This window comes from Anopheles merus, chromosome 3R (genome assembly GCF_017562075.2).
Source record: "Anopheles merus strain MAF chromosome 3R, AmerM5.1, whole genome shotgun sequence".
Lineage (NCBI taxonomy): Eukaryota > Metazoa > Arthropoda > Insecta > Diptera > Culicidae > Anopheles > Anopheles merus.
In genome coordinates this window covers 28,433,597-28,452,363 of record NC_054084.1, presented here as the reverse complement: position 1 = coordinate 28,452,363, position 18,767 = coordinate 28,433,597, and the positions used below count along the sequence as shown (strand labels likewise).

The window sequence follows — 18,767 nt, the reverse complement described above, 5'->3', positions numbered from 1 at the left end:
ATATAGAATAAGAAAATAGAACAAGAGAGAGATAGATGTAGAGAAAGAGATAGAGAGAATGATAAAAAGAGAAATTAAGAGTGAAAGAAGTGTGAAGAAGAAAAATGAATGAGTGAAGAAAAGAAATGAAAGACATAACGAGATCGAAAGAGAGAGAGATAGAGAGAGAGAGAGGGAGAGATAGAGAGAGAGAGAGAGAGAGAGAAAGAGAGATATAAAGAAAGAAAAGTTAAAGATAGAGAGAAAAGGAGAAAGAAAAGATAAAGATAGAGAGAAAAGGAGAAAGAAAAGATAAAGATAGAAAGAAAAAGAGAAACAAAGCGAAAAAAAAGCGAAAATTAGTTTGAAGCGCACGTTTTTCGCCATCTTCCCCCATTGAGCGCACGTTTTCGCCTCAAAACTTACTTGTCGCCCGGTACACCAGGTGTGCCGCGAATAGACCAGATGTTGTACTCGTTGACGAACGCATCCCGACCGGGCGCACCGTTGCGACCGTCCATGCCCGGCAACCCGTCCAGACCCGGCCGGCCAGAGTCACCGTCGTCACCGTATTCGCCCTGTTCGCCCGGCCGTCCCGGATATCCAACAGCTCCAAAGTCGCCCAAATCGCCCGGAACACCTTGATCACCGCGCTGTCCTCTATCGCCTCGATCGCCCATTTCTGGCGTCAGATCGATGAAGTTTTTCGCCCGCCGCAACACACCGGGTCGTCCCGGTTCGCCCGGTACACCACGTTCGCCTAAGTCGCCCCGTTCGCCTACAAAGCAAATGGAAAGTTACAAATGAGTGCATACTCTGAGAATGCTCCAATCTGTCCCTGGGTCTTTACCTTTACGGCCCAACAGTCCCTTCAAGCCTTGCTTTCCGGCCGGACCCTGGAAGCCGCGCGGCCCCGGTAGCCCTCGATTTCCGTCGTATCCGTCCAATCCCGGCCGCCCGATATCACCGTCCTCGCCCTTGACGCCCTTTGGTCCGGGCGGGCATGTGCCACAGTCGTCGCCGCGCAAGCCTTTGTCACCTTTCGGGCCATTGTATCCGTTGAAGCCCCAGTCGCCGGGCGGTCCCGCCCTGCCAGGCAGTCCGGCCGGTCCGGGCGGCCCCGTCACGTTCACACCGATGCCGGGCAGACCCTTGTCGCCCGGTTCGCCATCGTCGCCCTGGTCGCCCTTCTCGCCAAAGTCACCGTTCAGTCCGTTCGTGCCGGGTTCGCCCTTGGCGCCCTGCAGATTGCGCCCCGGGAAGCCGACCTGTCCCTTAGCGCCCGCCAGCCCCGGTATGCCCCGGATGCCGAGCGGTCCCGGGGGTCCTCCCTCGCCGTCGTCACCGCGCTGGCCTGGCGGCGAGATGCCTTTCGGGCCGGGCCGTCCATTCAGACCCGGATCGCCGGGCGGACCCGGTGGACCCATGGGGCCGCGCAAACCCTTGTTGCCGGGGATGCCAACGTTGCCCGGTCGTCCCGGTGGTCCCATGTCACCTTGCGGTCCCTGCGGTCCAATCACAATCGGTGCCAGCTCGGGACGGTATTCGCCCTTCGGTCCCGGCGGTCCCTGCACACCCGGCAGCCCCGGCCGTCCATCGTCTCCGGAGGGGCCCTTGTCGCCCGGCATACCGTCCAGTCCGGCGTACCCGGGCGCACCCTTCTCGCCCTTATCGCCCGGTGCGCCCGGTGGTCCCTCCTTGCCCTGCTTGCCCCGATCGCCGAGCTTGCCTTCCTCGCCCTTGAAGCCTTTCTGGCCCCGGTCGCCCTGCATGCCCGAGTCGCCCTTCATGCCCTGCAGTCCGGCCATTCCATCGTAGCCCCGGTCACCCTTCGGGCCCTTCATGCCAATGTTGACCGTTTCGTTTTTGCCGACCAGGTAGTAGTACGGTTCGCCCGGATCGCCCGGTTCGCCCGGGCAGAAGTCTTCGCTCGGTTCGCCCTGCTCGCCCTTCGGGCCATCCAGTCCGGCATCGCCCGTCTCACCGGTCGTCCCATCGAACCCGTCCGCACCGCGACCACCCTGCCAGCCCTGCTGGCCCATCACACCGGGAACGCCGGCCACGCCCCGATCGCCCTTGGTGCCCTTGGAGTTGATACCGCCTTCGCCGGAGGTACCACGCGGCCCGGGCACACCTGGAGGACCTTGGGGGCCACGCTCGCCCGGCGGTCCCGGGTAGCCGGGCGTTCCCATCGCACCGTCCGTGCCGTTGCAACCGTCGATACCGTACGGGCCGCGGTAGCCGGGTTCGCCCGGAAGTCCCGCATAGCCCGGGGCTCCCAGCGGTCCTCGCTCGCCAGTGTCACCCTGTGGGGCGAAATGGAATTTCAAGATGAATATTTCGCCCTTTTTTTTTTTTGGAACATCCATCGCTGATACTTACACGATATCCTTTCGGTCCACTCGTGCCCATTTCGCCTCGATTACCACGATCGCCGCGCAGTCCTGGCGGTCCATCGTACCCAATATCGCCCGGATCGCCAAACTGCCCTGGTACACCGTGCGGTCCAATCTGTCCCGGCGGTCCCTGCACTCCTTTACAGTCACATACCGTCTGGTTGCAGACCTGCAAGTACACACCAGCAAAGGAAAGCATTAAAGTCATATGAATCATTTCTCGATCGCAGCATTTGAAATCGTAACCACATCATCACCCCATCATCATTCGGATGACCTAAATTCGGAGCATTATTGGGGCAACAAAAAGGGGTTCCTGTGGGCCGAACCGAGCTGCCGGTTAGTGCCGCTGTGGTGAAGGTGAAGCAATCGCCAGGAGTCATAAAAATAGAAAAACAAACCATTCATGCTTCCAGACTGTTGGTTGTGCTGCCTTTGGCTTTCTGTTTGGGCGATGCAGTGAAGGCCTGTGTGCCCGCGCACACACTTCGCCCGAAAGGAAAAACTTTGTTTTCCGAAGCGAATTCCACAGCAAGCGGATCCATTGAGCAAGCGGACATATGTGTATGTGGTGATAAAATGTGTTTTCCTGGCACGGTGTAACCAGGGGGTGTACTGAGGGCGCGCATACGTTCGGCTTCTTGCAGCATCTGCAATTTCATGCTGGTACAGATCATCTTGAAGGGGCTGCGGAGTGCTGCGGCAGATGGCCCCCGAGGTGTGGTGGGGCACACGTATTACACACATTGCGTTGAAGTTGTTTTATTGCTCAACGTTCTGTATTTTAATGCTCCTGCAGTGGTCGTATTAGCGCTACGATCGCGCAGGCTCTATTTCGCCCCGGTTGATGTTCCATTTCGCCCCGAATTACAGCATTATTGAATTTCTGTCAAAAACAACAAAGTATCTCAAACATCATCCTTAATCTCAACACAAACGTGCGCTTGTTTGTGCTGGATTAGTATCTGACACGCTTATGGCCGCATAGCCGAGTTGGAAATGGCTCGGAATGCCATTACCCTGATCTGCCGGGAATGCGAACGGGAGATCTTCCCGAGACTGGTTCCCCATGGGGGATATATCGGATCGGCATTTTGACTTCAACTTGATGCAAGCGACTCTCTAAATCTGCATAATAACTACCTTCGCGTCGTTGGACGTCGTTTGGCGGCATCACTCCACGGAATCGGCAGGCAGGCACAAAACAATCGAAACCAAACCCTTGGCTGAGTTCGTGCTCGGTGGAACACACTTCGTGACGTGAAATTTGTCCACGGTAGGGCGGTGTAGTTGTAGCGCGCGAAATTTCTTTCCCCAGTTCTCCCCGGAAGGAATGGTGGGTTGGAAAGTACCAACCGATCGAGCACAGGTCCACCACAGGTCACAAATGTCTTCTTGCTCCGGCCCAATTGTCTGGTGTAAATTCTACGCGCCATTCACCACGGTGGTGGTGCAGCAGAAGACATACATCTTCGTGGCGTAAAAGGGCTCTCCCGAAACTTGGGCAAAATTTGGACACACCAAACCAGTTCTCGCAGTTCCCTGGTCATGGTAAGACGTGCATGGAAAGCCATCACCAAGAATTTACGGTACCTACCCACCAAAAAAATGGCTGGGATGTTGCGTGTGTGTGTTTTTTTTATTTGATTCTCTCTTTTTTTCCTTCATGAGGGACCCTTAAACATAAAACCAGTTAGCGTAAATGTATCGCGCGAAATTTCTCTCCCGTTGCGTTTGGGCGCAACAAGAGGGATGTCGAGAGAATGGGTGGGTTGGTGAAATGCATTTTTAAACATTGACCGCACTGTTGCGGCCGTCGAATGCTGGGGCAGTAAAAATTAATCAATTTAAAGGGTAGAGACGTTTTAAAGTGTGTGTATGTGTGTGTTTTTTGCTTTTTGTGGTGATTTTTTCTCGATCTTCCTGGTGCTGGTGCCTACCACTGAGTCTGACCACCGTCTAGGGCAGAGCTGAGACAGATTACGGCCTGCGGCTGGCGATCCTTGCAGATACACAACCTCGCTTAATGTCCGATGGAACGACGGCAGCGAAAGATGATCATTAACTTCTTAATGGATTCGAGAACAACAGCAAAAAAGGCCGATTCGAGAGCCAACCAGAATGTTAACCGGTGGCGTTAACATTCGGTACGTGTTGTGTACAAATGAAGGATTGTTGAATTTTACCTCCATGTGAATCCTGTCGACAAGGGTGCCCTCTGTACCTAATTTTATTTACACGCAGAACAATTTATTGAATTGAAAGTGATTTTTGTTTTTGCTTCATGCGTTGTTTTCTATATCCATTACTTGCAACACCGGTTAACTATTACACAAACCCATCCTTGTTTTTGGTTGAATTTCGCTCAAAAGCATCGTTTCGCTTCTCGGCGGAAGGATTTTAATGGTTGGTTATCAATCGTGTGCCTTGCACCATTCCTTTCACTTTTGCAGTGTTTATTTTTATTTCTTCATTTGTACGAGGAGAATTCGCTTTTTTCGGAGTTACAAGCTGAACGCGATGTTAATTCGTATTAAAATTATAATAGTGTGAGACAGCGCACGATCGCGATTTAGATCTTCATTGCATAAACAGTAACGAAACGGCGACGTATGGAAATTGATATTAATATTTGAGCAAAAGTGTGTTTCTTAGATAAAAATAAAAATGGAAAAGCATAACTACTCATATGTTTAGGACCAACTTAAAAATAATATCATAAAGACACTGAAAAAGATTGATATATTGATATAAACTTAAAGTAATGCAGAAAGGCTTAGGAAATAATTATATTACTCGATTAAAAACAAATGTAATTAAAAGTATGATTATAAAAAACCTATCTTTTTCACATAACTAAAGGACGCACGGATAAAACTGTTTAAATGTAAACAACAACTTAAAATAATCCAATAATCCAATTGAAATAATCTATTTAGGCTTGGCTGTATAATAGATCTTTTTTTATATAAGCAAACACATATAGATAAATATGATTTGAAACGAAATTCGTACGTTATACGTTGCAATAATTCTCCAAAATATCCGCAAGATCTTTATATTAAAAATACTATTAATTTGCAAAAGAATGTGAAATATCTTTTTCACAATTTCAAAATCAATGGTTGACCAAAACCGTAAGTTTTTTGTAAGCATATGATTGTCGTAAAGCAAAGAAAGGATAATTGTCGAAGTTTAAATTAGTATTAGCTGCAGCCATTAACCTCTAGTCACTTTGTCACTTTGTCAATAAAGAATCATGATAATTTAGAATGAAAATTTAGATTTTCTAATTGCTTGTAAAAAAAAACACACAACAATGAAACTGTGTCCCTTTTTATTAAGTGAGACATATTTCATGTAACAAAAGATTTACTAGCTCCCGTATTTTTAACGACAGCAAAACGAATCATGTGTCTGTAACTATTAGGAAACATTAAAGCTCCGGTTGCCGTCCACCGCCGACTCGATCGACCTGTGCACACAACGCCAGCGCCAGCAATTAAACGCGGAACCACCAAACTCACCTCTGCACCTCAACTAAATCGCGGCAGGCACTAAATCATCGCCGAAGCTATTCGCGCTTGCCGCCTCTAATTGCGTCGCGTCGCGGCTCAACACTCGCACCGCGCTTCGCTCGGACTATTAGAAAGCCATCTATTAACGCATCTCCCCCGCATCGGGTCGTCACCGCGTGTCACCCGTGCACCGACTTCCGATTGCAACGCGCCGAAACATGTGTTCCGTTCCGCCTCTTTGACAGTTGCTGATGGGTGATGGAACGGCAACGCATTGCCGGCGGTGGTGGTATCGGTTTACCAGCACACACCCGAAATTGGGGTACATGCGGTGGTGGTGGTGCGGGTGTGGTCATGTTACCAGCATGCTCTTTCCACAAGCGGGAAAAATGTGATGTTTTCTTGGGCATTTTGTAGCATTCAGTAGCCATTGAGCCGTCCCGAAAATCACTGCGAAAAATGGTGTACGGCCGCATGCTTAAAATTACACTTCCGGCCTCCGGCTGCTGGAAGTTTGCTTATGATCCGTGCGGAACGACCCAATACACATCCCAGGCTGAAGGACAGTGTGGCTGTTTATCTAACGAGCGGCGAAAGACGCTCGCAAGCAGTTGTTACGATCGATTGCGTGAGATATTTGTGTCCCGGCTGTCGTTCAACTGGGATGGTAAAAACACATCCGACGAGATCTTTGAAGATGATCTCGGGTGGGGAGGTTGGCTGTCGGTCGGTGTAAACAAACAGTGGGTTTGGGAATGGGATAGAATAGCGGGTCGGTCGCTCGTCATCGTAAGAATAAACAGTCGACCTGATTATGATTTGCTGCTGTTGCGATAATTGTACAAAATATGGGTTACACAATTTATTCATCCCCCATCTTCCGGTTGATGAACTTGCTGAACAATTGGTTAGACTTTTTCCGTTCAAAATAGTGCAACTTTCTGTTAAAAATAGTGGAAAAACTGTCTCTCCCTGACGAGCGAATGAAATCACTTTTCATCGGCGAAACAAACGAACGCTCTTACCAGCCACCAGGAATGATGTCAGCCTCAGTCATCGTGAGTGATCGCTTTCGGACAAGACAAGATCATTGCATAAACGAAACCGAAGGGCATATGGACCATTCTTCATGTGTGTGTGAAAAAAAACCCCGCAACGAGCGCCAAGTGTACGAAGAGGGGCAATAAAAACAAATATTCGCTAAATTGATAATTAGTGCACGGAATCGCACTGTGCCATGCTACGCTCTGGAGCGGCTTTGGACGACGTTGCAAGTGAAGATGCACTTGCTATGCACATTGTAATGAGCCTTGCAAACTGTGGCGGCAGATTTGCATGGGCACGGAGTTGTGTGTTTTACACGCGCCGCCCAACACACGGCAAGATTCGACGCGCATGCATTTCATTTATAAATACACACACACACACAAACACAATGCCCTACACACAGAGCTATTTATCGGGATCGCGCGGAACGTCGCGGCACATTGCCACCGCGGGATCATCGCGGGTAAATCTTGCATCATCGGCATTTTTCATCCTGCTGCAGCCGCGTCTGCGAAAGCCGCGCGCCGAACGAAACCGGAGGCTCCCGGAGAGGCGTGTTGATGCTTGCTTTCCTTGTTGCAATTTCGTTTCGCTCCCTGCAGCACACTGGCGATGGGAGGGGATGGGGCGTGGGGTTCTGTTATTCTTTCATTCTTGGCCGCGGTTTCTTTGGAGGGAAATGCCGCCAGTTTTCTTCCCGAAGTTTTTTTTTTCTTTTGGTTTGTTTTCCTCTGATCCGTGGATTGGGCGAACGAGAGATCGTTTTCGATCGCACACACCATGTGTGTTACACGCCCCGCTAGATGAGAAAACCATATGCTCGGAAGTGTGACTAATGCACGGCAGCTCGGGGTACGGATGCCGGACGTTTAGCAGCGTTCTACTGTGTTCAATTGTTAGAACTATTTGCGTAATATACACACACACACACACATGACAGTGTCATTGGGGCAAGAAGTGCAATCACAATCACAAATCACCACACTAGAATTGCATTGCGTGTGACGTTTCATTCCACAGCCATTAACAGCTGACTATGTGTGTGTGCTCGTATGTGTCCATAAACGGAGCAAAAGCAATGCCACACACAAGCCCAAAAATGTCCCACGTTAGCAGGTTTCCTGTTGCATCGGCTGCAAGTTCATTAACACCGCTCATTCTGCTGATAGAATGGAATGGCGCGTTTGGGAGTGAGAAAAACGTCCAAACGTCCCACACAATGCCCTTCTCAGGGCATTCCCAGGTCCCCCAGGAGACGGTCGGCTTTGTTCACAGTTCGGGTTCGTTACGAAGTTATTAATGCTAATAAAAGGTTAGCTCAAAGAAAAGTTTAAAAGGAATCGACAATTCAGAATATAGCTTGTAGCAAAATGTTGGACCACAAGGATAACAATAAAGTAATATAACAATTTCGTTAGAATAATAACAATAATTTTGCTTTGAAGTTTTTTACAGCTTTAAAAATATGTGCTACAGGGATTTATCATGACTTTCTGGTTCGTTCCAGTATTTTTGGGTTCGTCCATTCCTATCTATTTTTGGATCGTTTCCACAATGTATTCAAGTCGTCCGTATGGAAATCAATACATTGGATCTAAAAATTTCTGAGAAACGCTCAAGAACAATCCAAAACACTAGGGGAGGCCTCAAACATTTTCCGGAAATTAACCAAAAACCTTGGAAAATCCTGCATCTGTCCCTCGACTTATTGGCTGTTTTCCTGTTTTTGACCATTTGTATCAAACATGATGAGACGATATCCGTTGATATTTGGTAGAACGAATTCTAAAGAAGCTGAGTAAAAATTCAAAAGCAGAGAGATCAAAAAGCCTCAGAACCCACCGAGAAAAATCTGATTTAATTCAAAACATTTTAAAACCCAATATTTTACAGATTTTCTTTTAAATCCTTCAAAAAGATCATTCCACTGAATGGGAATGAATATCAGATTCAATCTGTAGCTACCGTTCCAGTTCTAGAGCTCAGTAACCCATTAAGTAACCCAAATCTATAAGTAATAAAGGCCAGTAGTAGTAGTAAGACCAACAATCAAAAGAATCGGTGCGACTGCATAGATCCTTGTTAAAATAACGCCCGCAACAGTTTGTTTGCAGTATAAATTAGACTTGCCACTTGATTTGTGGGTTCACTGACACTTTCTCCATCTTACTAGATCTTCTATCAATCATGCTATGAATCATACTTCCATGAAAAAATAAAGAAAACATAATTAATTGACCATTTCAAACTAGAACAGTTCATCGTCTCTCGATCAAGCTTCAGGGCGGTTATGATAAACATCGCATTACATCGGCATTACGTCGCATCTACTGATCAATCGAATTTGCACATGGAATGTCTTACATAAATAATTACTTCTACTACCCATGCGAGAACCGAGGATCCCGTCGGCTCAGATTCAGAAAGATAAACACACTCACGCACAGTAGCAGTTGGAGCGAAAAAGACACATCAAAAGAAGTCGGTGCAAAAAAAAAAAACAAGGTACGCATATTCTTCATCAAACATCACCCACCCTCGATGAGTCCCCATTGGCAGTCTTGGTAGGAAGAAAAGAATCTACAAAATAAAACCCAGAACGATCGTTGGTTTTGAAAAGCGCTTCTCCAGACACATCCGTTCGCAAGATGTGATAATTGTGCTTGCTCTCACCAATCCACAAGAGCACAAACCATACTTCCAATGCCGCATTTTGGCGAGTAGCAACAGATGAATGAAACTCTGCTCATTAACAATCGCGTACGGTCCCACCCAGGCCCCACTTATGAATGGCTTCGGTTGTTGCGGTTGTTGTTTTTCCTGCTTCTGTCGCCTGTTGCCATCTAATACAACTCGTCACCCCAAACCACCGATGACGATATGCACGCAGAGTGTATTAGAGATCGCCATCGGATCCCGTTGGGGTGAGTGAGGGTTTTTTTTTGGTATTTGTGGTCATTGTACGATTTCGCGATACGGCTTACTTGTTGCCGCGATCCGGTCTGTTTCCATCTGGCGTAGGAGTAGTAGACAGTTTGTGTGTGTGTGGCTTACGTGTCGGCGAGTGTCGTTGTCCACACTTACTTGAGATCTTTTTGCAACATTTTACTCACTTATCACACGAAGAAGGCAAGAAACACACACACACGCACTGTGGAGGGGCCAGAAAAGGAAGTCTCAAGTGGGTGGCAGGCAGTGGGGAGTTGACTGCGTATCACCACTTCCTGGCATTGCGCAAATCAAACCAAGCATATAAAAAAGCATCTCGCAGCAGCTTACCAGCGCAAAGGCAACACGCTTCCGCTCTAAAAACAAAACCAAACGTGTTCGACGGCGAGCACATGGCTTATGAAGGGGGGAGGAAGAGGCTGAGAATAAACCGGCCGGGCTTATCGGCTTTTTGGGGGGCAGAAATTGTACCGCTTTGATAACAAATCCTCTGTAATGAGCGAGCGAGCCCTACACATGGCCAGCAGGCAGGATATGGCACAATGGCCGCCAGGCGTTTGAAGGTTATGTGCGAACGCCACGTGTCCTAACACTTCCCGGACTCGAGATGGTGTTAATGGGGCTATCATCAGTGCCCTACTAGCCACTTCAATCAGTGTTAGGACGCTTATCCAAGCTTGTTGCGTGTGAGAAAGGGTTGATAAATTCAACCCGCCTTGCGCTACGCACTTTCTTCGTGAAATTAACGAACGGGAAAGTAAAATTACAGTAACAAAAAAACTAAAAAGAAACCCCATTCCCAAAGCAAAGCAAATTGATTGGCAAATTGATGGAAATTCCCAATATGGGAACGGACAAGACATGTGGGATGCATGTTGTTATTTTTGTTATATGTATGTGCCTCTCCCCAAAACCTAGATCGCTTACAATCTGATCTTTGGTTGGATCTGTCTGTGGGACCGGGAAACTACACAACCGCGCTCCGATGTGCAGATTGAAACCAGGCACTTTACCAGTAGCAGAGCAGTGGCACATTAATTTATGGACAGGCAATAAATCAGCACCGAACAAACGGCCATATCTGTTTGCGGTCGTAGGAGATTTCGACTCCTCGACCTTTTCGTCGACCGAAGCGGAATGTCTTCTCATGGATCATTGATATTAACAAACCGGAACCAGTGGCAAACATCATTAACAGAGAGAGCTTATAGGAGATATCATTCGTCAAGTTTTCCGGTTGCTCATACAAATTGAGTCTATTTCCAGAGAATTAGAATTAGGATCTTTGTAATTAGGAAGTGGGATTTCGTCAAGATGTGAAGCACTAAGAATCAAACCAAAGTCCATCAACAATGCCTCCAACACGGAGTTCCTTATCTAGTCCAATATTTTAATCCATCCAGCATTCCTCTATCACATCAGCAATGATAACCGTTGATGGTCAGATTTCTCTTCATTTGTGCTAAAAAGCTGGCCCCCTCCGATGTACTTACAACGTTGCACCACTTTGATGTACACCGGGCCGCGCAAATTAACACGCGCAAATTAAACAATTAAGCGCGGCAATGGTAGGCCCAGTTTTGCTATCAGCCTCGTTTTGTAAGCCCGAGAAAGCAACGCCAGTCCGCTTGTCGCCAGCCTAAAATGGCCCCATTCTGCGCTGATCTCATCTCCTCAGTAATTATGTCATCGCACTGATGATTGAATAGCCCCGCGATGCACCACATCCGCCTGAGAAGATGGTGTCATCTGTAGATTGCATCAACATTCTTGGCGAATACCTTATTTTCCGCCTTTGCTTGCTGGAAAAGAACATATGCTCGATCGCTTTTACTTTGCGCTACGAGGAGGAGGAGAAGAAGTAGTTTGTGTGTGTTTTTTACACGCGGCTAGAGCGCCTTTGATGGACGTCCGCGTACTCCACGGGCAGCTGGCAGCTGGCAAGCTTCCAATCATGGGTACACCCGTTTCAAGAGCAGCAGGATTCAGTGCTACCGCTGGGGCATGATCTTTAGGGCACGCGTCAAATGAAATGGTACAGGGCCGGTATGTCATGCGAGCCCTTGGGGATCTTCGTGCGCTCCATGGGTGGTCCTGGAAAGGGGTATTAGTAAATGCGTATATGTGATGGTGATTTATGCACCCCGGGACGGGAGCTCGAGATTTTCTGCTCAAACTCTTCCACACCATTTGCTGCACGAACAGGATCGCCGTGTTTACATCGAGCAGGGATTTGCGGTTTGGAAAAAAAACAAATGAGAGAGTTTTTTCCCTCTTTTTGATTTTCCCTCTGTTTCATTTGACTTCATCTCCTACGCTGCACTGTTTACTTACGGAGGAGTTTCAATGATAGACAGTAAACGCTGATTACATACAGTCGTCAGTAGATGCGCGAATGGGATTTTCGTGTTGGAAGAAAGGCTAGAAGAAGCATTGATTTTATTCGACAAACACAAATGATTTGATGCGATGAAAGTACAATCGAACAACAGTTCAGTCCATCTGTGGGGGTTGTCGCTCAGAGATCAGAGTATGGAAGCGCCACAGTAAAGGTTTGGTCAGCAATGTTTTGATTTACAGGCACGCTTTGGCTGTTTTGGAGCAATGGTAGATTCCTAATAACAAACGCCGCACACAGTTTAAAACAACAGCCGTATTTTGTTTGTTACGAAGGTTTTAAAGCAGATGTACTGTATTCTTCTGTATTCGTCTTCTTCTTTTTGGCGTAAGGAACTACGCAGTCGTAGCAGTAGATCCGCCTTCTAAACGTATTAGTAAATACCAAGCATCCGGGTAGGTAGTTAACGGCTCTTGTTACTGGTGAAGGATCCAGATGAGAATTGAACACGTCTAGCGCACTATAGCAGCCGACGGGTCTAGTCATTACACCGGTAGACCTCCCGCGCACATGTGCGTTATAAGTAAATATTATACCCTAATTAAAATTGTGATAATTAACAACAGTGAAGCTTGAAACCCACAAGTACCGACAGTGCCCCATTTTAACACTTCCAATTTGTCGAGATAGTCATCTGTTCATAGATTATTCCACTTTATTATTCCATCCCCTTTAAGGCGATGATCGTTGGGCAGTGAATTTCGCTTTCAACCCCAAGAAGAAGACGCACAATAAAGAGAAGCAACAGACGAAAAAACTCTCTCTTTCTCTCTTACACACACACACTCACACTGGTCGCCTGCGCTGGACAGATCTACAACGCCCAACCGACGCACAACACATTGGATCGTAAATCGGATTTTGTGATCGAAAAATCACAACGCCAACGCCCTCCAACAATCGTCCAAGCCGGACAAACCGGAGGAATGGAGCAAACAGTCGGGACAGCCTTTAGGCCAGTCACGCACAATCTCAGTACCGCGCCAGCATCAACTTAGCTGTAAGCATAGGCGCGAAAATAAAACAGCCAACAAACAACAACAAAAACCCCGCCAGAAAAGGGGAAGAAACACTTCACTGGTTTCCCAACCAAAACCTTTCCTGCCGTTCAAGCGTGCATTTGGCGCATTAGGTCAGCACGTACCGGCTCACATGTAGGAGGTTTTGCTTTGGCTTGGCACTACCACCAGCACCACTGTTGTCCGGCATGACTATAAATTTGCACCAAACATGAAACGGCCGGCTTCGGGTCCCCGATGGACGTTGACCATCACGCGGTGACATCGGGGCGAAATGCACACCGAACCGAGATCCAGCTAAGTTTTAGGAGCCGGCAGAGAAGGAGACCGCCCCAAGATGCACAATTATCTCGTCACCTTCTGCTGGTTCTTCGGGGATGATGTCAGACAGGGGCGTGGAGGAGGGTTGACATAGACCCAGAGAAGTTTTAGATCCAAACGTATGCCGCGGGATGCAACAAAGTGCAGCAGCACCATCAACGCGCTTCACGGTTGTGATTTATGAGCCAAACTCTTTATGTAGGATGCCCCACTTGCAATCTCGTCTCATTCTGCCCCGATGTTCGCGAAACGACTTCCGACGGTAATGATGCGAGCGGCTGGCGCTTGGCGGCATCTTGCATAATATGGCAAGGCGGTAGCAAAAAGCGGTGTGCGCAGCAGCTCTTCTGCCTTGAACTCCAGAATCTGTGACGGGAAACGCCGCCTGTGTATGCGTATGCGACCTTTTGCATGGGACCGAGGATCGTGAACGAAAGCAAAACTAGGTCCATGAGTCGCTAGGTTGCATGCGCCGCTAGAACTGGGTGCAAGGTCTTGGCGCACCGTAGCGACAGCGCCCGACAGGCCCCCACCTCGAACTGAAACCCCAATTAGTGTGTTCTGGTGCCTGTGGCGAGCGGACCATTTCCAAGAAGAGAGATGTGGATGAGTCCCGGGAAGAATAACTCCGAAAGGAAGAACCGCAGCATGTGGCAACTTGTTGCGAAAGATACCAACAGAATGTTTTTAGCCCCTGAGCCGAGGGCAAAAGATCGTCGAAGAACGTCGCAGGCAGCGAGTTTGTTAGATTGTTTCTTATACTGATATATACATCATCCTTTGAGTTTGAGCTGGATGAAATTAAAAGTTACTCACACGCAATGAACCAGTTAACAGATGAGATGCAAATTAAATAAATCAAGATCGCTAATAAGCGTAGATTAATTGTTCGCCGGACATAAAATCCAATCCATGCACATAACTCAACATCCCAAGCGTTTTGGGCGTGCTGCTCCGGGCCTGCTGCTGCTGTTAGTGTGGATTAACCGGAACGACCAGCTTTCCCGGCGAAGTGAGGTGGCTTCACGTTCCATCCTCAATCCAGTAGTGGGCAACGGGAAATTTCTAGATTCCCAGCACTGCAACACTGGTCGATTCAAAAAAGGGCAACAATTATAAACCCGGGGGCCCGCTTCCCGGGACACTCTGCCGAGAACGGTTTTCGGCTTGGTGTGAGGGGGTAAAAATAGAAAGAAACTAGGAAAGTGTCTGAAAATAAATTCCTTCACGCGTAAACAAAACTCTCCATCCGGGCGGGGGTTTGGAAAGAAATGCATCGAGCGTCCTCCGTCTATTGGGTTTCGAGGGAGTGCATCGGAGTTCGGACGCGCGTACGTGGCCCAAGCAACGACGACAACGACGACGATGCCGATGCTCGTAGGTAGAAGTTTTCTTGGTTCGGGGAGAGTTTTGAGCTGTCCCAAGGCAAGAGATTCCAGCGCTATGCTGAAGGTTTCTTCGCCTAGAAAGGGATGAAGCTGGAAGTGCCTTTTTGCATACTTTCTACTTTGCATACGCCCAAAAACTGGTTACAATAATGAGAAGGTACGTGGTACGGTAGAGCCAGGATTGGTCAATGATGAGCAAAAGAAGACTAAAGAGAATTGAGATATTATAGTCAAAACTGTGAATGGATCAGTGAAGTATCTTCTGCTATTTCTTGTTGATTTATAGTCCAGCCGTGTATTATGTAGCTCCCATGGTATTTCAACGTCCACTTCCAATCGAATGCCACCATCTCCTCAGCAACTCATTTCAATGCACTTTCTCAGAATTCCAATGGGACCTCCCAGACGTTCAGAAGAACCTTTTTCCGTATGCTCATCACATCCCGCCGAATGCCGAAACAACTGCCAGTAAAGTTCCGTGCAAAGATTTGCAACGCTACACTGAAACCAGAGCGGAAATACACTTTCTGTTTATGTGTACAGAAACAACAGCAGAGCGCGCTACATCTTCAGCACAGCAGAACCACAGCATACGCGGCGGTAGAACAAACCGTCTTTGAGACCGTGGAAAGCATATGTGAGATCTTTCGGTACGGGAGGGAAAATCAATCAACCGCACCGTTTTCCATTGCCTAGATTGTGCAATCCTTGTCCAAGCGAGAGACTAAAACCCCGACAGGATGGCGTCGATGGTGTGTCTGTGTTTATCGACGATTTGCTGTATCGCAACCAAAAACCTGTACAAACCGTAGCAGTACCGTAGATGTTCTTAAGATGTCATCCGGAATGATTCTGCCCACATCAGCGGGGAGCATTTCGCGCCGTGTGAGTCATGAATGGAACTCCACACACACACGTACAGTTCCACTTTGCTCGCCTTTTAAGCCAGATGGAATCGGTTGGTGAAAGAAGAGATTAAAACAACTACGGTACGCGGCGGGGCCGGGTAGTTGCACACTGGCATCATTTTCCTGGCCAGACCGAGACACCGAAAAGCTGCGGTGGAAAAACAACGCCCGCCTGGAGCCGCCCGTCTACACAGCGAGCGATTGCATCCGATACGGAGTTTCGTGGAAGCTATTTTTGAAACTGCGGGCCTGCCTGATGCCGACGACGGACGGAAATTTAAAATATTTTATTGCACCTAAATGTACACCCTCGGCTGTGTGGAGCCGATTTTGGTGAAGCTAGTCTTCTGTAGCAACATCAGCGCATTCTAGAGGTTTGAGCTGGAGGCGAAGGCGAACACGAATTGGCCAGGTCCATCTATACCTTGTGACACAGTGTTAGGGTGAGAACAATTTGTTCGATGTAAGAAGTGACAAGCTGTCACCTTAAAGAAATGATCATGTGCTTGAAGATGGTAACATAATAGTGATCGTCTAGCGATCGTGATATGATATCGGACAGGTGACTGTATGCTGTCTTTTCTATCAACTTTTCAACACCGCCCCTCGGCTAATGATGGGCGCCAATCCCGACAACTGTTGGACGCACATCATGCAAACTTACTGCATTAAATGTACCAAATGTACCGCTTACGTCAACTTCGCACCGAGAAGTACACCGCGACGAACGACCGACTTTATAGCATCGGCTCCATAAATGGGCACCGAGAATGCATAAAATTGGACCAGTTCCATTTTTGGAATGGGTTTTCGCACGATACTGCCGCACCGAAATCGCGTGCGACTTAAGGGAGGCGGTGCCACACGTGATGCGTTATCCCCGCACACTCTAACCGGGTCTATATGCTCCTGGTGGCAGGTCATAGGAGCTCCACATGCTTCACTCGCATCGCGGTGTGGCAGATTTCTGGTACCGCAAGCACACGGTCTGAGATGTTTACATCCCCATCGGTACAACAAACAGTTACGAGTCTCCACGAGGGAGTGATTGGGGATTTTTTTTGTTGCTTCTGTTTACTCACATCAACAATCCAATGAATCTGTATGTTGGAAAATCTCGTTCCCTTCCTTTACATTTTTATTCGGTAAAGACTAATGCGTACAGATTGCTAGAAGCGCTGGTGCACACTGCAGCTGGTAGCATTCATTGTGCAATAAATATCACACTCAGCATGCTTGGAATATATACGAGAGGAGAACCGGCCACCGGGAGAACAGTGACCGAACTTCGAGTGACGAAAGTCGCGTGCCAGACCAGGAGTTTCCGATGCTTACGGGGGGCGAAGACACAAGGCACGCGTGCCACGTTCGCAAGGTTCTTACACGTTGGTTGAATTATCACGCGGAATGTGGATTGCTGTGTCTGCATTTTCCCAATTTCCATCCGTCAAGCGATCACCCAATCAGCAGTTAGAAGTTGATGATCGCGTCGCAGCGAATCTATGCAAGGCGTAACGTATGTTCAATACATCATCTGGCCGGTTTCCGATGCCGATCGTGGTGGGACTTTAACGCATCAAGTCATCATAGAGACATCAAGCCAACCTTAAAGAGGCGGTACTTCCAACAACGCAAACATTCGAACACTTTGAAGCTATAAATATCGCATAGCATAAGTATCGTACGTGGAGGTGGAAAAAAGTGGAGCAGACGTTCTGCTGACGTTTCCGCTCGCAGTACTGTTTTTGTTCAGCAACGGGATGACGGCGTTTAGCAATCTGGAGAATGCATGTTTGAAGTAGCATACTACTCCACCACCAACAACCAGCACCATCATCAAAGCGGTGCGAGATCTGCTGACAGGAACACCTTCCCCGAGCTACCACTCAAGAGTCTTATTGACCTATTAAATCGGTTTTAACCTCTTGCGCGAAGTACTAGGATAAGATAAATGGAGGTGTGTAGCGTTTAGAACGTTGATAAATTGTTTCTACAACTTTGAAGCCTCTTGACGCAGTAACACCTCGTCGGTGATCGATTGCTGGTCAGTGTTTTGCATTGTTGGGAGTAACTCGCTCGACGCTAGCTCACAAAACCCAATTCCATTCTGTTTCAGTGTACGCGTGGAGTGGGCTAAAGTCAAATTAGAGGTAGCACTTCCTACGCATCTAGAATCTGTCAAAAAATGTTCACTGAAAGTGATATTATACCCCAAACAGCTGATCATCCATCCCATATAGGGCGGAACCGAACGTACCGAAACGTATCAGGTTCCTCTCCGCATCTTGAACTCCCATTCTTGGAGAAGTTGTTGTTGTTGTGGGGGACCATTTCTTCAAGATCCCATATCTCGTCATGATGATACGCCCTTACACACACACACTGTCGAGTGGATCGGCTGCTGGTTTTTCTGGGCAACCTGGCACCGGCGATGTACAAACTGTTTACATTCGATTCTTAACATCTAATTTATTTCATATTAATGGGTTGAAAACGAACATACCATCATACCGTTCGCAGGTCATAACAACGTCTATTGCCTAGGTTTGTGCTGCTGGTGGCAGTCCTACGCGTGGATAAGGGGTAATGACTTATAATTGTTACACATCTCTCAAAGGGTTTGGGAATTGAAAATACCGTACCCTCCACGGACGATCAAGACAGCAACACACGGACGGAGCAAGTGTTTCCTCTAATGGATTTACGAACAGAAACCTGACACCTAGCTGTGTGAGTTGGAGTGATGCGATTGGAAATTGGTGGTACAGTGTAACACAGAAGCTTCCGCTCATAATTCGTTTGTACGCCTGTGTGCCTGTGATCTAGCGTATTTATATTGCTACA

General features: G+C 47.8%; 1 protein-coding gene across 1 annotated transcript in view; it reads right to left on the bottom strand.

The window, feature by feature from the left end:
* The window catches only part of LOC121595832 (collagen alpha-1(III) chain), a 29,683-nt gene that overhangs the window by 4,140 nt on the left and 6,776 nt on the right, over positions 1–18,767 (bottom strand). The window contains exons 2-4 of the mRNA XM_041920100.1: positions 2,362–2,544; positions 830–2,285; positions 406–757 (exon numbers count right to left, since the gene is read on the bottom strand). Coding sequence (XP_041776034.1) covers positions 406–757; positions 830–2,285; positions 2,362–2,544 — 1,991 coding nt within the window. The remainder of the gene's footprint in view (positions 1–405; positions 758–829; positions 2,286–2,361; positions 2,545–18,767) is intronic.